General features: G+C 24.8%; 4 protein-coding genes across 28 annotated transcripts in view; 2 read left to right on the forward strand and 2 right to left on the reverse strand.

Moving 5' to 3' along the window:
- The window catches only part of rdx (BTB/POZ and MATH domain-containing protein rdx), a 153110-nt gene extending 148311 nt beyond the window's left edge, over positions 1–4799 (reverse strand). For 4 of the 15 annotated variants that reach the window (XM_086902794.1, XM_086902805.1, XM_086902800.1 and 1 more), the window contains exons 1-3: positions 4608–4749; positions 4230–4428; positions 3654–3712 (exon numbers count right to left, since the gene is read on the reverse strand). The gene's annotated coding sequence lies outside the window, so the exon portion shown is untranslated. Of the gene's footprint in view, positions 1–2549; positions 2757–3653; positions 3713–4229; positions 4429–4607 lie in introns of those variants that run through there. The other 11 variants (XM_086902802.1, XM_086902799.1, XM_086902798.1 and 8 more) reach the window with 7 other exon arrangements.
- A 296-nt stretch (positions 4800–5095) lies between these two features.
- On the reverse strand, positions 5096–8064 carry Orc2 (origin recognition complex subunit 2). Of its 2 annotated transcripts, none has more exons than XM_086902792.1 (9): positions 7587–8064; positions 7395–7507; positions 7106–7315; positions 6696–6952; positions 6390–6604; positions 6188–6317; positions 5848–6088; positions 5537–5770; positions 5096–5437 (listed from the first exon to the last, which is right to left on the reverse strand). In XM_086902792.1, exons 3-9 carry the CDS (start codon positions 7242–7244, stop codon positions 5238–5240), a joined length of 1416 nt encoding a protein of 471 aa, XP_086758918.1. In that variant the 5' UTR covers positions 7245–7315; positions 7395–7507; positions 7587–8064; the 3' UTR covers positions 5096–5237. The 2 variants fall into 2 exon arrangements, with proteins under 2 accessions (XP_086758918.1, XP_031773883.2); XM_031918023.2 differs by having other exon boundaries at positions 7391–7507; positions 7587–7823.
- Positions 7962–9857, forward strand: LOC116414771 (uncharacterized). Of its 2 annotated transcripts, XM_086902814.1 has the most exons (5): positions 7962–8153; positions 8601–8905; positions 8982–9095; positions 9170–9326; positions 9395–9857. In XM_086902814.1, the coding sequence occupies exons 2-5, from the start codon at positions 8648–8650 to the stop codon at positions 9562–9564; spliced, it is 699 nt and encodes a 232-aa protein (XP_086758940.1). In that variant the 5' UTR covers positions 7962–8153; positions 8601–8647; the 3' UTR covers positions 9565–9857. The 2 variants fall into 2 exon arrangements, with proteins under 2 accessions (XP_086758940.1, XP_031773768.2); XM_031917908.2 differs by lacking the exon at positions 7962–8153 and having other exon boundaries at positions 8481–8905.
- Positions 9858–10032: 175 nt separating this feature from the next.
- Cnot4 (CCR4-NOT transcription complex subunit 4) lies at positions 10033–19840 on the forward strand. Of its 9 annotated transcripts, none has more exons than XM_031917893.2 (16): positions 10033–10396; positions 11710–11789; positions 11960–12253; positions 12358–12499; positions 12576–12695; positions 12774–13039; positions 13132–13241; positions 13326–14030; positions 15166–15354; positions 15573–15910; positions 16158–16445; positions 16575–16842; positions 17135–17197; positions 17301–17560; positions 17815–17965; positions 18095–19840. In XM_031917893.2, exons 3-16 carry the CDS (start codon positions 12024–12026, stop codon positions 18100–18102), a joined length of 3138 nt encoding a protein of 1045 aa, XP_031773753.1. In that variant the 5' UTR covers positions 10033–10396; positions 11710–11789; positions 11960–12023; the 3' UTR covers positions 18103–19840. The 9 variants fall into 9 exon arrangements, with proteins under 9 accessions (XP_031773753.1, XP_031773763.1, XP_031773765.1 ...); XM_031917903.2 differs by having other exon boundaries at positions 16575–16758; XM_031917905.2 differs by having other exon boundaries at positions 16575–16686.
- Positions 19841–20058: the final 218 nt, after the last annotated feature.

A 20058-nucleotide genomic window follows, 5' to 3' on the forward strand; every position in this document is an offset into this window, starting at 1 on the left:
GTTAACTAACACAAGTTAACTAAACAAATGGAGAAGGTAAGCAATTTTCATCGAAATAAAAAAGGAACGAAGTTTTTGTCTCTGAAGTTGAACTGTTTTTACATAAAAGTGCAAAGAGTTTTCTATAACCATTGATAACTACTTTTTAATCCAATACGTTATACATTGGATATTCATAAAAAGTGGAACATTTAATCATTGTTTTTTAATCATTTATGGAATAACTTTTAACTTTTCTTTTACTTAAACTTTAAATAAACATACAAATGCAAAATAAATAATGAAAAATTTACATAATAATGAAAAAGTTACATGATACACGTGTAATCTGAATAATATAATCGCGTTTCCTTCCCCTAAAAAGCTAGTAATAAACAATTTATTTTCCTCTTTTATCCTCAGTAAACAGATTATTCTTTCAAAAATTTAAAATTTTTAATGAATTTTCAGAAAACTTTTAATTTCGTAAAATAAAGAACAATTTACACATTTTTTATATTGTTTAAATAAGATTGTTTGTGTAAAAAGAAACATTTATAATTAAAAAAAAAAAAAAAAAAAAAACTTAAATTTAACTTTCTCTAAATCGGGTATATAATGATATTTTGCAAGAAAGAAAAGTTATAATTTTTATAAATAAAAACTTAAATTCTATACCATGATACTTAATTATCATTTTCATTTTTTGTTGAAAAAATATATAAAAAAAAATTAAATAATGAAAGTTACTTAAGACTCTGACATTCTTTCCTTCAGTATGTTTGTCTAATACTGACATAAGTAAAATTTTTATGATGAAATGCATATAACTCTGAAAGATGAACGAACATATTACACAATTTAATTTCTTCGCAGAAATTGTAATTTAACCTTCTACATAACATCATGTAACTACTGTGTCTATATTTTTTTTTACTTTTATTTACTTTATTTTATTTATTTACCATTATACTATATATATTTTGTTACCATTACGTTACTATTATACCTTGTATTATTATTATTTTATTACATTATATTTAAAAAATGATAAATTCGTAACAATTGTTAATCTTAGATATGAAAATCAGAAATCAATCAAAAATGAATAATCAATTATAATTCTTTTTTAAATTAAATTTAAAAAAAAAAAAATTACTTTTCAAACAAATGAATAAAATTATCGTTCAATCTAAAATATAATTAAAATAAATGAAAAAAAAATCTCATTTCTGCTCGCTCTTATATTTACAAACGTAAAAATTTTATATGCCCTTCAGTAAGCATAAAAATTGCGAAAACGAGTCGAAACTTGGTCGAATGAGCGAAGAAGGTGATATTGTAACAATGGAACATTATTTAAACGTAGTCATATGCTCGCGCGCTCGTATAATGACGAGGACGCATATGGAAAGAATCATAGTTGAGATAAAAGAGTTTCATGAGTCATACACGTATGTAGAATCTTGACTTGATGATCGTAAGTGATCCTTGACGCTTAACGGCTCCACGACCTCGATTTTAGTTAAAACAAGCGGAAATTGGTTAAGCGTCCGCGCGCACCGCTTTTGTGCCATTGTATGCGTCAGCGAATCTCCGACAATAGTGTTCGTAATTCGAAATTACCATTTTGCGAATGCATTCATTCTGTTAATTCACGTGTTTGGGTGAAATCTCGTCCGATAATATCATGAAAATACTATATTATCAATTAAAGTGAAATATTTCGTATTAAAAAACGAAATGACTTCTAAAAATTTTCTAAAAAGATTGTAAATTATAAAATTGAAATAAAATTTGAATGAAAAACAATAAGAAAACCAATCTTGAAATATATATATATACATATAATCTTAAATGCAATATAGCTTATACTCGTTATATCATTAACCATGATGAATATCATTTAATGTCACTATATGCGAAATAAGTTGACACGAAAGTAAAAGGCAATGACCATCGCAGAAATGAACAGACAACTCAGAGAAATTGGTTTGGCTTGAGAAAAGTGAAATCCATATAAACATCTTTACGTGATATTAACAGAGGAAACAGATAAAAAGGCCAAAATAACTTTCACATTATTTCAATATTTAGAATTTATTTCTAAATTTGAAAATCCTTGTTTTTAAAGAATCTGTGATAAATGATTCAATGAAATATTCTTGATAGATATGATAGATATTTGCAGTTACATTGAATCGCGTAGTAATCGTCCATGACAGTTATTCGAATTTGCAATTTATAAAAAAGCAAAGGTTATAACTATTCAATAAATGATATTTATATATCGACATTTTCCAATAATATCTTTCAACATAATACCAATAATTGTATGCTATTTAATAATAATTATTTAATAATAATTAATAATAAGTTTTGTTTTTTTATTAACCTTAATAAAATAGTTTAAATAATATTTTAATTTATTTTTTCCATAACCTAATTTGAATAAACAAAATCGTATGATTTTTTTGATAAATAGAAAAATAAAAATTATTTATGTAAAAATATAATACGATTTTGTTTCAAATTTATAATTGATTTTTTGAATATTACTTTGTACTTACGTTACAGCTGTCTAATATATCTGAAAGCTTTGAACAATGAAATTTCCATTTCCATATGCTTCTACTTGAAGTAAAAAATATATTATGGATATTTACAACACTTCTTCGTAATAACAAACGAACTAATTTAAAACAATTTTAAGAACGGTACTGAAACACAATTACAAAAAAAGCGTTTGAAAAAGCAGAAAACTACGAACGTTATCTAGCGGTAGAAATTACAAGATTCAAAGAATCAACAATTAGAAACCATACTGTCGATAAAGATGGTTACTATATTTTATATGTTAAATTGAAAAAATTCAATATTATTTTTTGTAATTCAATATATTGTTTTTATCTTCAAATTAAATTAATTATACATGAAAATAATATTGAAGATAATATTAAAATAGCAAAATAAAAATACTTTTAAAAAATATTAAAAAATAGTTTCTTTAAATATTTAAAAAAAAAACGAAAAATAATGAATTCATTATTGAATTTATATATAATAATAATATATAAATTAATTATAAATAAAAATTAAAAAATTTAATTAAGAACACGACCATATTTCAGTCTTTCGTGCTCCTTCTTCATAAAATATTTAATTTATAATAATATATTATAAATGTAAAAAATTTTCAGTTGTTAATTGAATAATGATTTAATGTATATTTTTGATAAGTATAATCAATATTAGTATCATATAAAAGAAAAATGTTTTTAAACAGAAAATAAAATAATATATTAGACAAAACTATAAACTACTTTTTTGATTTTTTTGTTATTTTAATAACTTCACACATTAACATATATTTTATATTAGATCACAATTATATGATTTTAATAAAATAATTTATCTTCTTTTAATATAAATAATAAAACATACATAAACAATTATATCATATATTATTTCTATATCATTACAAATTATTATTATGAAATTTTTAAAGAAATCAATATGAAATTATAATTTGCATGAAAATTTTATCAAAATCAAATATTAATATTTTAATCAAAGACAATTAATGAAATAAATACAAAACATTATATGATATATCAATAATGTCAATATTAAGATAATTTATCATAAAATTAAACATATATTAAATGTCTCACCGAAACATTTGTGCCAATGTAATTACTTCAGTGCCACAGCAAATATGCTTATAAGTTACCTATAACAAAAAAAAATTAAAATTATAATTTTTAATTTTTATATTTTATTTAAAGATTATTTAAAGTATTCTTCATTTTTCAAAAAATAAAATAGTAAAAAATTTAAAATATTGTAAATAATGTAAATGCAATTAAAAAAATATATGTATAAAATAATTTAAATTGTTTTAAAATCATAAATATTAAGCTTTAAAGCAAGCAACATTAATAATATGTCATAAAATAAAAATTTAAATATGAAGCGATAAATTTTTACTTTTTTTTTACAAATATAGATATATATTGCAATGTTTGACGTATGTTTATTACAATAGCAACAAAAAATAATAATTTTATTACGTTTTTATAACAAAAAAATTGATCGTCATTTGCAACTGTTGCTTGCTACAAGTTGAAGGTCATATTATGTAAAGAATTGATCTACAACATGAAATTTTATTAATTAAATTATGAAAAATATACATAGAAAGTTGATTCTATTCAACAAAAGCGATTACTCGGTCATTGTATACTTGCCAAAGTCAAGGTCGTCCAACTTGCCATTGTAAGGTCAAGTCGTCATGTTTACAATGTCAAATCAGAACTGTAATTCACGCAACGTTGCACACACGCACATGCTCACGCACTAACATTTTAAATGAACTTACGACAATATTCATAGCTTAAAAAAGGCAAAGCATCTCGGCAGGACTGAATAACCTCATTAAAAAGTTCTCTAGGACAAAAAGTTAGGTTAAGTCAAAATTGAATCAAATAACAAGCCGGTAACTGTATACAGTATTATACAATTATATTTTTATTGCTATCGCAAAACTTTATGTGATATTGATAATTTTTTTAAATTTTATTCGTCATTAAATCAGAAGAAATAGTAATTGCTAACAATGTAATTACCTATCAAATTGAAGAATATATGCGTTAACAATGAGTTTTTGGTCATTTAATCTTTCGCTAACGTGTAATTCTGCCTACTATCTAACATATTTGACATTTTATTGCTGTTACTGTATTCTACACTACCCGGCTATCGTATCATAATCACGAGTATAAAATAATGCACGATACAACCACTGGCGCTTCGCGTCTGAATAGTACTAGCGTTACACATATGTTACCAACGTGATGTTACAAATATATCTTAATTGTTTTGATTTTCATAATTCTATATTCTAACTATTATTGTACTCGCAATATGCGTTCATACATAAAAAAATATATAAAATTTTTTATATGATATTAAATACACGATATATAATTATTAAACAGTTATTAATACAATTTAATCAAAATAAAATAAGATGTTATAGAGATACAACATATAATAATTAAACATTTAAATATATTTTTTAAAGGATATAATGTAGCAATTATATAATCCATTATTATATTTTTGAGATATTTTATTTTTTATTTTTTTTAAAAAAATAATTTTTAAATAACTATTATATAAAAAAAATGCATCAGAAAATATAAATAATTAATATATATATATAATCATGAGACCATGATTTATTGTTAAAAATATCATACATCATGTTCATCAAGAAACTGTTTTAAAAGTCCATTATTTAATGGAATCATAAGGTGTTCAATACTATCAATATTGCGTTTTATTTTCACCAGTTTATGATCTATAAATTCAGTTAATTGTGCTCGTAAAGCCAAATCTGAACTTACAAGAAAACCTTCGCGAGCAGCTCGATAAAGATCTTTAAATGCCATTCCTATTGAAAAAAAAAAAAAAAAATAGAATAACAAAATTTTTAAATAAATTTAAAATTATATTATTTTATGTGTTATTTTCTTGATAAATTTTGAATTACCAGTAAAATTAACATTATTATTGTTGCTCAATTGATATTTAGCAAGTAATATATAAATTGATTTAGCATTTGAAGTTAAAGAAAGAAAAACATTATGAAGAGATGACAAAGCAAGAGCACCAGTTTGCTGAACCAAAAGTGAACTTTCATAAGATGTTTCTTCTTGATATGGTAAAAATGTTGTTGTGTCCCACCAAAAGAAATTAAATTTAGAATGTTTTGTATGATCCCATACTATAAATATATAATTATATAAAAATTATCAAGCAATAAATTAATATAACAGATATTTAATAAAAAATTGATCATACAAAGTGGGGCATTGATATGATCAACTGATGCTAAAATTCTAATATTTGGTATACTTGCAAGACAAGACAATAAGTCTTGAACTTTATTAGAACGTAACATTATACCATCTATATTATGTATTAATAGATAAAGTCTATCTTGTGAATTTTTCATCATAGCATTTTCAATAAGTTCTATACATTCAATTGTATTACCAGGACAATTTAATTCCAATAGATCAGTAATTATACTATCCAGTATCTAAAAATATATATCATATTATTCTTAATTATTATATATTATATATTAATTAATTATCATTTAAATATATTGTATATTTTAATCCTATTTGTGACTTACATCTTTTGTAGTTAAACTAGGAAAAAAGCCATTTATTACTAGAGATGGGTGATAAGATATATTTTTATGAAAATCATTAATTAAACATCTTTTTGAACCCACACCATAAAGTAATACAGTATAACCTTGTCTAAAACAATATTATTATATTTATTAAAAAATCCATAGATTTTAATTTTTTTGTATGTACTTTAATACTTACTCCATAATAAAATACCACATAGGAAATAATGTTGTATAATTTTTAGTTAATGAATAAATATTCTTTTTATGCTGTGAAGACACATAATTTTGATTTGCTAATAATTGTTCCAATTTTTCTTTTGTCAAACGAGAATTACGTAAATATTCTAATGTTCGATCAGATGTAATTACTTTTTCTGATTGTGTTACAAAATATTCATCAGTTTGCATATGCTTTGATTATAAACATATATAAAAATAACATTGATTATTTTTATATAAATTATACAATTTACATTTTTATTTATATTTATATTTTACTTACAAAATCTTTATGAATAATCGAAGGCTTATTTTTCCTACTTATTCTTTTTGGTGTACTCAATAAATTTGAATGCAATATAATTTTTGATCTTTGAAATTTCATTTTTTCTTTATTTTTTTCATCATCGCTAGATTCTATATTCTCACTTTCATGTGTTTCATCTTCACTATCTTCAGAGGGAATATAATCACTTTCAGATATACTTTCACTTTCACTTAAAGTTACTCCAAATCTATTTTTTTTAGAGATAACAGAAGCTAGACATTAAAATTATTACATTATATTATTATCATTGATATTATATTAATAAATATAATTAACATATCATATTTATATAATATAGATATAAATATATAATATAATATATAAATATAATTAATAAATATTAATTATATTTCAAATTATCATACCTTTAGAAACTTCTTGAGATTTCTTAAAAGTTTTCAATTGTTTTTTATAATTTAAATCTATTCTTTCAAGAACTATTTTAACTGTAGGTAATGTATTAATATTAATAGGTGTACGACATAAATGTGCTTTTTGTGTCATAGCATTTCGTTTATTAGGTGTTTGAAATTTAAATAATGCTTCTCCGCTAATATCATCATTTGAAAATAATTCTATAAATAAAATAATAAAATAATTAATTAAAAGAAAATTAATACAATATCAAATATATTATTAAAAAAAATTACCAACTGGCTTTTGTATATTCTCTTCTACATCCTTAAGTTCATTTTCTATTGCACTTATTGAATTTACATTAATATCTTCATCAGAACTAAATGATGTATTTTTTTTTAATTTTTCTTCTACAATAAAGAAAATTATAAACAAATATATTTTTGAATAATATTATTATATATTGTGATTATTCTTTTTATACTTTACCTTTCACACGAGCTTGTATTCGAGAAGATCGTCGTAAATTTTTAATAGTAGACATTTTGTACGTTTTATAATTATTTTAAAATTAACGCACGAAAAATTAATAGCTGTTTAAAAAATTCAATAATCTAAAAAAATAAGTATTTTTAACTAAAACTTATCAATGATATTAGTAAATCTAAACCGCCTTTTTTGATTACTCTAAAATATGTGGCACGTGATTATCAACCAATTATATGTAGTAGCGTTCCAATCTGCACGTTAATTGGTTGATTTAGCTAAATACAATAAATATTATATTTGTTGCACCAATTATATGAAAATTTTTATTAATTATAACAAATAATATTTTAACAATATTTTATTTAATAATTTAAGAGCAATTATTATTATAATAATATATTTATTTTATTATTGTAATAAACTTGATCACTCATCTTAAAAAATTTATTATATATTTCATTGTATAAATTACACAACTTCAAATGAATAAATTGTGAATAAAATGTGTATTAATTGTAAATTGTACTTGATTTTCGCATTATATTAACATTGAAGAATATCCTTAAAGTATAGTCAAGTATTTAACTATTGCAAAAGAATATTACACATAATATTGTAAAATATATAATAGTAGATTCCAACCTATGAATTAATCGAGTTTGTTGTGATATTATTATCATATTTCGAATTACTTAACAACATATATATTAAAAAATAATATTATATATTTTATTTCGAATATTATACATATTTATGTGAAAATATAATTTTCATTTTTCATTTTATTGATGTAAATGTAGTGTAAAATTTAATATTAAATATTAATTTTTTTAAACATAGTGAAGTATTATATATCCAATTATTATATAAATTGTATATTAATTGTATATTAAATTTAATGAATTACGTTTAAAAAATTTTAAAACTATAAATAATTTTATTGCATAGAGTAACTCTAAAAATAAAATAAAATAAAATTTTATGATCGTGTTAAATATAATATAATGGATTTAGATGTGGAAGATTCGTTAACTAAATTAAATACTCAATTGAATAAAAGTATGGTTCTAATGGATACAAAAGAAAGTGAAATATTTCAATCAAAAAGTAAAAAATCCATAAAGATTAATACAAAAATTCAACTTGCTAGTCCACCTATTACTTCACCCATATCTAGAAAAAGTATTTTAAAAAAAACTGAAAAAAAAATCATAGTAGAAAATGACTTAGAACAAAATAAAGATAATAATGATTCTTTAAATGAAACAAATCATAGCAAATTATCTATAAATGCAACGCCTACTATAAGACCACATAATGTAAATAAAATTTGATCTATATATTCTTTGTATAAATTAACTTATATATAAAATTATTTTATTAATTCCATTTTAGATTAATGATTTAATACAAGGAGAAAACTTAATTGTAGAAAATACAGAATCTACATTTAATTTGGATGATTTATCTGATAATGAAGACATATGGATCATGGATATTCCTACAACAGTAAGTCAAATATATACAGAAAAAAAATGATTGTAAAATGTATTAATATTATATATATTATATAACTTACATAGATAGATCCAAGAGAACTTAAAGGTCAAACATTAATATTTGGAGAAAAATCTAAATTTAAGATTAATGATGAAAAATATTGTGCAGTGAATCAAGAAGTTAAATGTAATATTACATGTGTACTTCAGACTGGCAAAATAAAATCACGATATAAAACTGGTAATATATATATTTTTTTTTAAATATAATTAGCAATTTTTCTAATATTTTATATTTTTCATGTATAGTTAATTTGAAGCCAGCAGGCACAATTACAGTCAGACGAAAACTTTCAAATATTCCAAAAACTAAACCAATACAAATAGAAAACTGCAGTGTACCATTCCCAAAAAATTTGAAAATTCGACATCCATTATTTGGTGTAAGTTATGAAGGTAATATTAAAAACGTGCAATAAAGTAATTAATCGAAAATAAAAAAAAGGGAAATACAATATTATATAATATGCATTGCTTGAAAATTTTATATTATTAGTAAATTGTATATTACATTATTCATAAATATTGATTGACATCTTCCGTTATTTATAAGAAATTAAATTAAAAGTAAAATAAATGTCGATGAAATATATTTTAAATTAACTGAATGCAAAAAAAACCTGTAAAATTAGAATTTTGTTTTATAATAATACGTTATAATAATTTGTTATATAATAAAACGTAATATTTGATTTTAGATTATCATGAAAAATTGATAAAATATTATTGTATCCCATATTTACAACAAATGTAGAATTTGAATTTTACGTCTAAATTCATTTAAATAATTGAAAGTATAAAATCCATCCAATAAGAATGTATCCTATTTTACCTAATATTAGGAACATTTGTTCTCAACTATTGGTATCATTGTCGTATCATTCACTGATTATTTCCGAGTACGCGGTAAATATGAAATCGAACAAACTGTGATCACAAAAATTTATAGTAGGACTTCAAACATTGTAAAAATATTCATTAAATGGCCACATTATATTACTCATAAATATAAATCTATCCAATTGGAATTAAAAAAAAGAACTGAAAGTAAAAATTTTCACATGATAATAATACAATCGAAGTTTAGTTGACATGCGCTTTCAGGATGCTTTACATATGCGCCTTTCTTTAAATACCAATATATGTAATGTCCGCTTCTGCGCAGTCGCGGTGCGCATGCGACCAGATCTAGAAGACTGTACAAAAATTTCCCAGTACAGAAAAGAGATTTGTTAGTGGAAAAGTTGTAACGTAAGTAAACAAAAGTCAAGAAATTTGGATTGATGAATGCGTGAACATAATTCTAGAATTGACGAAAACAGTGACACGCGGTTTTCAAATCTCTAGGACTGTCGAAAAGTTACTTTATTGTACGAAGTTAAGGTTAAATGAGCTAGGTATACCCTGTAACCAGTCCAGGGTATTTAGCAACCCCTCTGACGACAAATCATTCAATCCTTTGTGACGTTCACCGTGAACTATGTTATGTATGTTAATCGCGCTATTGAAGTTTTTTATTCTATAAACTAGTTAGAAACTTTACTTGTTTTTGTTCGAATTGGGATTACGTTTTTCAAAAAGTAGGAGATATGAGAGATTGGTGAGAGTCTTTTTCTTTTACGCGCAAGATCAAGACAACGACCATTGGCTAAAAAGGGACAAAACGAATGATGGCATCGTTGTTCTAGCTATCTTCCTTTTTATATGCTCATTTCTTTCTCTCTCAGTTTGTCCCTAGCCCTCTCTGTTACTCTTTCTCTTCCTCTCTTTTCTTCCCCCTCTTTCCTCCGCCACTCCTTTCATTACTTCCATTTCTCATTCTCTCGCTTGCCTTTTCCCCCCTTCAAAATCGTATCGCGAAACATCGAGCCATCGTCCTTGCGTATGTGGATAGTTGTATTTGAAGCTCCGGGGAATTTACGTGTCATGCCCCACTACTCCAACTTTTCACGGATTTTCACGTAGGTTTCTGCTATGGCGTAGTACCTCTCACTCGCTCTCTGACGTTTCTTCGCTTCTCTCGACGCCACCAACAGCTGTTTCGTCCGATCGTCGCCCTCTCGTATAGTTCGTGTCTCAGCGTAAGAGTGAGTGAGAGAGAGAAAGTGAGTGGGAGAGTACAGACGGTGGCCCTACCGCAAGTTTTTCGTCGTCGTTCTCAACCTCACGTACAAACTTGTCATTTTTACGTCCACCGTAGGGCGTACACGATTATTCTAATTGTCTGAAATCCAACGCGTTATTTGTTCGTTTACCGTTCGTCTGACAGCTCCTGTCAAACGGACCTTCCTTTCCAACTGTTCGTTAAATCTGTCAGCTAAACAGTCACCGTTTCTTATTCTATTTTCTGCGAGAAAATATTCTGTTTCAATTTCTTCTGGTATATGTTAATCCCAACGCTTCCACGGTGAAATATTTAAAAAATTTTGTCACGATGTACGTTGCGATGTCTCTTTTGTGAATTGACGTGGAATTACACGAAAACGGCTGCTAGTACTCAATGACACGTCTGACTCATAACATTTTTACTGTACAATATTTTAATATCTAATTATTTGTTTCAGATTGTGCAAGGATATTAGTGTATAAGAAGTTGCAAGTACAGTCAATTACATAGTACCAAGGCATTGTGGAGACTTTGCACGTATGTATATTGAATTTACAATAGTAATTGTGTTATTTCTATATCAAAATATGTAATCTGTATATTTTTAATGTTATTGTGCATATTTTATTAATAATATTATCATTATAATTAAAAATTTGAATAATTGATGGTTTGTGTAAAACAAAATGTTTCTTATTTATGTACAGGATTTACAAATAAAAAAATCTTCGTAATTTACTATATTGTGTGATATAAAAACTAGAAACAAAAATGTCAGTATTGAATCAAAGTGGGGAAGATGCAGTGGAATGTCCTTTGTGTATGGAACCACTGGAAGTGGATGATTTGAACTTCTTTCCATGCACTTGTGGATATCAAATATGTCGATTTTGCTGGCACAGAATTCGTACAGATGAAAATGGTTTATGCCCTGCCTGTCGGAAGGCCTATTCTGAAAATCCTGCCGATTTTAAACCACTTAGTATGGAAGAAATAGCAAGGTATGTAATATTTATTTTATAATATTTTTTATGTGTATCAATTACATATATATATATTTAAATATTTATATATTTATATTAATAATATATTTATATATTATTAGATTAAAAGCAGAAAAAAGATTAAAAGATCAGCAACGTAAGCAAAGGGTTACAGAAAATCGTAAACATCTAGCAAATGTGAGAGTAGTACAAAAAAATCTAGTATTTGTAGTAGGATTACCCTTGAGACTTGCGGATGCTGATGTAAGTAGAAACACATATGAATAAGATAAAATATTTTAAAGAAAATATATTTTTATAATAAATAATAAATTTTTAGATACTAAAACGGCATGAATATTTTGGAAAATTTGGCAAAATTCACAAAGTTGTAATAAATCAAAGCACTTCCTACGCAGGGTCTCAAGGTCCTAGTGCTTCGGCTTACGTTACTTATCAAGTAAGTTATACACTTATTTATAAGTTATTTATTATTTAAATACTTTTAAATATATTATATTTCAAAATTCATTATTAGCGTCAAGAGGATGCACTACGTGCTATAGAGGCTGTGAATAATGTTGTCATGGACGGGCGAACAATTAAAACGTCATTAGGAACAACAAAGTATTGTTCACATTTTATGCGTAATCAGCCTTGTCCAAAACCGGATTGTATGTATTTACATGATCTTGGGGACCAGGAGGCATCATTTACGAAGGAAGAGATGCATCAAGGCAAACATCAAGAATATGAACGAAAACTTGTGCAATCGTTACACGCATCACATGCATCTGCACAACGGTAATTTATAATGTATATCTTCAATTATTTAATTATATTTTAAAGAAAATTATTAAAAGTAATTAATTCAAATGATAATTATTATTGTACAGAAAACCAATACCATCACCATCAGTGACAGGCAGTATTGTTAGAGAGAATGGAACTTCAAATTCTCAAGCCAAAGAAGCTTGGCCATCGTTGCAAACTGGACAGACAAATAGTAAGTTTTTCTTTTTACAGATATATATATAAAAACAATAAAATTGTATGTAGACTATTAATTAGTTTATTTTTATATTTATAGGTTCACAAACAAATTGTAAAGAATTATCACCGCCATCACAAGCAATATTACAACAAAATAACATCACGAATGGAAGTGGTACAACAAATCAACAGAGTCATGTATCATCTGGTGGTTCAACACAACAACAAAACAATAATAATAAAGGTGAAAATATGAATATACGGAGAGGGAAAAGTAATAGTGAAAGTAAAGCTCAGGCAGCGCGGAATAAACATAAAAATTGTCAGAACAAAGAAAAACATAGTACACGGATAACTTCTCGATCAGAATCTAGTTCTCTTGGTACGCAAAATAATGTACAATCACAAATTAATGGACAAAAGGATATTAGAAATTTTTCCTCCGAATCGAATAGTGATGTATTACAAAAATTGGGTAGTAAGTGTAAGTCGGAACAACAACAATCACAACCGCAACACCCGCAGCAGCCATCATCTCAACAACAATCACAACAACAACAACAAAATAATAATAAAGGATCCAAATCAGTTCAACAACAACAACAACAACAATCTCAAGAACTTAAAGTAAATGGAATAGTGCAAAATGGAGAGCGTCGACATTCGGATAGCGAGACTGATCAACAACGTGAAGGTAGTACACCAGCTAGTACAATTTCGAGTACGGAAGATTCGAACGTGAATCATCAAGTGGAACATTTAGCAGAATCAAGTGAGGAGAACAGTGGTGCTGCTATTTTGGGTGAGTTTCTTATATTCGTGATCATTTCTATATGTATTGATTTCCTACTTCTAAAATAAATATACAAAACTTAAATTCAATATTGATATGATATTCGTTAAATAATATGCAAATAAAAAAACAAAATGAAAAAGTTTTTATTATAATTATTATTATTATTATATATATATATAAAAAAATATATTAGAATTTTGAAATTTATGAAATATTTATATGAATTTATGTCTGCAAATATTTTATTATTTAAGTTTAAAAACTCATAAAATGAAGTTTAAAATTTTTTATTTTATAATTTTAATAATTTAATAATTTTAAATGCTTATTGATAAAATAATTCATTAATATACATTTATTACATACAATACATTAATTACATATTATATATATATTACTATTATATATAAATGTATAGATTTTTATATATATATATATATATATATATTTTTTTTTTTTAATTATATTTTCATAATTTAAAAAAATATAGAATAGTTTATAATCTTGATTTATGACAAATTCATAAGAGGCTATATATAGGAGTGCAATATTTAAATCATTTAAATTAATATTATAATATGTCATACAGAGTATTTGTAATAAATTACAAATCATTCTAAATGTGTGCCTATCTCTTGTAACATTGTACGTTATACATACACATACATATGAAATGATATCTCTTGAGCAATGTATAATATATTAATGACATGCAAGTATTATAGCTGTCTCATAACTGTAGAATAGAATTTAAATAGTTATAGATATATGCCAAAATAAAGAGAATTCTTTGAAAAAAAATAGTAACTGTTTTTTGTGTTTTTGTACACACTTGACTTTATCCTTCTTACAAGTTGCATCATTTGAGTATGTATATATTAAATGTCTAGAAAATTATTTATTATTTTTGTTTTTAATATACAATAAATTTTATGTATAATTAATTTTTTTTCTATTTTTTATAATTTTTTACTATATATTTAAATATACAAAAATTTTCTAGACATATATATTTATATATTTTTGAGATTCATTAATGGTGGCAGAGAGAAATAGTATTAAAAGCTGTTTATTCTGGCATTTTCACCATTATGATTTGATCGCATCTTGTAGTGTAGAGATTTGTGCATATCATCTTTAGGTTCCTCTCCAGCTAGCACAAACTCATCACAAGGTGCCAATCAACAGCCACCGCCAGGACTGCATAATGGGTCTCAAATACAATTCAATCATCGATCAATCTTTCAGACGGACAATAATAGTTTCTTCAGTTCAAATACTTTCCAAAAAATTTCTACTACCACCTCAGTGCCACCCACTTCTTTGACAGGCAAGTATAATTTTTTTAATATTGTGAATTTATTATTATTTTTAAGTGAACTTGAATTATTATAGAAATTGAGATTAAACTCTATATATTTATGTTTTTCTTTTAGATATATTTTCATATTATAATATTTATGTTAATATTAATTATAATAATTATAATATGAATAGTTAAAATTAAATATAGAAGAAAATTATAATTAATTTTTTTTGGATATATAGCAAATCCAAATCTGAATTGGACAAGTACAGGCTTAACTTCTATTGCTGATACAATAAGAATGGTTCAGTCCAGTGAAGAATGGCAAACAGCTTTTGGTTTTCAACCTGAAACTACACAAACAAATCATGTTATACAAAAATCCAGTCCTTCTAGTTCACCAGGAGTAACATTCAATTCAGAAGGTTTTGTCGATGAAGAAGTTTATACTAATCTACAATATACTTCTTTATCAGAACCTTCTGGTACTTTTACATCAAGTTTGCTTGTTAATTCTCCTGCATCTAAATTCATGGCAGATTTTCAACAAAATTCATTACAACAAAGGCTTGCTATGCAGGTAAATAATTTCATGGATAATTATTTATTAAGGTATTAAATTATCATAATATAAGTATAAGGTATAAAATATCATATTTATTTATAACATATTTATATAATATATAAAATTGTATAAAATATAAATAATAAGAATTAAAAAATAATTAATAAAAAAAGAAGATAATATTAATAAATTATACTTTTAAATTATAACTAACATAAAATACAATAATATACTAATAATAAATAACTATAATTTTTTTAAGGCACAACAAAATCAAGAGAATTGTGAATACATAAAACAAAATGGTCATGCTACTTTGGAAGAAGTTCGAAATCATAAAGAATCTGGTTCAGATTTAAAGGCAGATGATGATTTAGGTTTTGATCCTTTTCATGAAACACAGAAAGCTTTGGCTGAACTTATGGAAAATGAAATGCAAATTCAACAACAGAGGTTGTTTCAACAACAACAACAAAGAGAAAGAGAAGAACAAAATAGGGTACAGCATCAACAAAATATTGCAAATCTTGGTCAACAACATTTTCCACAGGTAATTTATTGTAAAAAAATAATGAATTATAAAAAATTTAATAATTTAATGATAATAATAAAAAATATTATTAAAACTATTTTATTAGTTTCATTTTTATATTATATATTATTTATAATTATTGTTTAGGTTGCCCATATAGCACATTTACAACAACAGGCTCAACATCTACAAAATTTACAAGTTATTCAACAGTCGCATTCCTTGCTGTCTCGTCTTCCACAAAATTTATTACAAAGTGGTACGCAAACTCCCCCTCAGAGTACTGTGGCTGCTGCTAGCTTGGGACAACGTAGTCGCCTTCCACCACCAGGTTTCCCTGGTTCTACACCAAATCACATGAATTCTTTTGGTCTTGGCATACCGCGACCAGCTCCCACGAACAATGCTCTTTCGGGTTAGTATTTTCGTAATTTTGACAATAATTTATAGTAATCATAAACATATTTTATGTTTACTTTATTCATTTGTTGAATATTGACAAAGTCTTTTGACTCTTTAGAAAATAAAGGTGAATTTTTATATATATATATATATATATATAAATTGGAAATAGTAAGTTAGTATCAATAAATATGTATTTGTGGTGAGCAAAGTGTTATCCAAGTATAAAAGTGAATTCTTGTGACTTTGTAAAAAAATCTATATAATATTATACATGAGTCATTCGTCTAGTGTGCTGTTTACAGGAGCACAACCACCACAACAAAATGCCTATCTTCCAAATGGAAACCCCCTTTTGAATTCACAAGGTACTTTTTAATACTATAATTGATTAAGAATAATAACTAATGATTGAATAATTTATATTATTTTTATGACTAATATTAGAAATTTCATTAATATTTAAAATAGGTATTAGTAAATGTGCGGGAGATGCAGTATATACGCTTAAAGATTGGTGTGATATTAATAATCAACAACAACAACAACAATTTCATCATCAAGCATTACATCAAAAAGGCGGATGGAACAATTTCGGACCTATTGCAGACTGGACTTCGATTGATCCAGCTATTGTTAGTTCTTCTAGGCCTCTTCCATTCCAAACTACTAGTACATGGCAATTTCCACATGTTCATCCTACACACACTGTATCACATAATGCGCAACAGGTATTATTATTATATAAACATTGATTATAGATATATTTTCATGAAAATATATTTTATTATATTCAAATATATTTCATTGTGTATATGTATAGTATATTTTTTATTGTATTCTATTTTGTATTATATCTTATTTTATTTATTCGTAATTTATTTTGATTAAAATAAGAAATTGTAAGTTTGTTAAAAATAAGTATCAAAATATTTTATCTTTTATCTGTTAGAATAACAAAATGTTATTCTTTTTATTTTATAAGGAACAACAGAACGCACCAACTCAACATTGGGCAATGCAGCCACCACCAGGTTTTGCTGCACCAGCAACTACAGGACAATTGAGTAATCAACAACCAAGCACAACTGCACAGCCGCACACTAAACTTATCTCTGCAGGATCAGAAATTGAAAGTAAGATTTTTGGCAATATTCAAATTTTATATTTTTATTAAATATAAAATTATATAAATTATATAAATATTTTTATATAAATATTTTGTTAAATATATAATAAGATATATATATATATATATATTACAGATCTATAAATAAGTATGAATACGCGAAGTATACAACTGGCAGATAAAACATCCATGTGAGACAAGATGAAAGTCAACAATGACCCAAAAAACCGACAGTCTGTTACGTACGTTTTCCTGACCCGTGTCTATATCTTTCATTTAATTTTATTCCGATACTTTATTCTCATTAGATGAGTATTTATCGTTGAAAATGAGTATTGCAAAAAATACTGAATATAATTTAATGGATACTTTCGAATATATGCGACGAATATACTCCTATATACGTTCTCAATAATATTCTCATATTTAACCTATAGTAAATTTGAACTATTTACAAGTCTGGCAATTTTACTATGATTAAGTTTATGTAGATCGAGATGATACAGGTGTCAAAGGCAATGATCATGATTTAATAATTAACACATTAAATAAGAAACTTACAATGATAATTATACTAAACTAAAATTTTTGTGTATATATTACTCGGATCCCCCAAGTAAACTATATTCGAACGAACATAAGAAAGCTTTTTTGTGTAAATAACATTTTCAAAATGATATATATCGCGAGTAAAAATTCAACATGACAAAAATTCGCAAACAATTATTTTCTTTTGTACTTATAATTTTTTTTAAATTTCAAATAGGAAATTATGTTACAAAAGAAAAATCAATTGACACTTAAAGCGTGTTTTTATTTAAAATATAGTGGCGTATTACATTTATACTATAAAGTGCTTATGTACTGGCAACATTAGAACAAATTTTTTAACAGAATATTATCTATTTGTCTGTTTTAGACAAAAGATTTCTGTTATATATGTATTATAAATATGTATTATTATTGTGAAAATGCGCAGATAGATATATGCTAATAAAAAAAACTAAAATGTAAAAAATCATAAGAAAATCAATTGTTGTTTTTTTTTCTTTTTTTCAAAAAGAATTTATAATTTAAAATCATAGTTAAAAATAATTAATTCCTGAAATTTGAGTCATGATTATCATCTTGAAATTCACAATCAGTATGTAATTTATGATATTTCAATTTTATCATTGAATTAATAAATGTTATCGTACAATGACGACATTAATCAATCTGACAAGTATTTTGCAAGTATTCTTTTATGTTTATTTAATTTAAAAATACAAGAAAGTTAAAAGTTATTTGTTTTATTAATATAAAATGTTGAATATACAATATACAATATGTAAAAATAAATTATGAAAAATATACAAGAAACGAACTATAATTATGGTGCTTTAAAAAAAAATTAAAAGTAAGAAGTTCTTTGATGTTCTTTAAAGTCAATCATCAAAGTTTAGGCCAGACAAATATATAATTTATAGTATATACTTCGTCGCATTTGTATAATCATCCAACAACATTTTTAAATCAATTAAATTGATTTAGGAATTGAAATCAGAAGAATCGAATAATATTCAAGCATACATAGGATTCAGGAAACGACGAGCAACTGTCGAAATGATGAATATAAATAAGTCATCAACGTATCCGAATCTCGAATACGTACGAAACGATTACGATATATAACAAAATATATCTGAATGATAGTACTATAATACAAAGTGTTATCGTCGAATGATTAAATTTTTGTGGCAGATTGTTAAACATATCTGCTAATTCAAAATGATTAAAAAAAATACGATACATATACAAGAGAATGATTGAGATAAAGATATAATTATAACAAATTTAATTGAATTAAGGTAATCGAGAAATATACGACATGCGCAAGAAATTATTGAAGAAAAGCATTTTAATTCATAATATCCTGCCGTTTTCCTTTAAATATTCATTTTTATTAATTTTTTATTTTCCCATATATACTCACCTTCGATTTTTTTCTTCTTCTATTTATATAAAAATTTTTTCATTATTACATATGTCTATTTATTTTAAAAATACAATAATTTTTTTAAATATATTTAAAATATTTTTTTTTAAATAATAATAAAT

This window comes from Apis florea, unplaced genomic scaffold (genome assembly GCF_048593485.1).
Source record: "Apis florea isolate Af1SG1 unplaced genomic scaffold, ASM4859348v1 contig_2272_pilon, whole genome shotgun sequence".
NCBI classification, from domain to species: domain Eukaryota; kingdom Metazoa; phylum Arthropoda; class Insecta; order Hymenoptera; family Apidae; genus Apis; species Apis florea.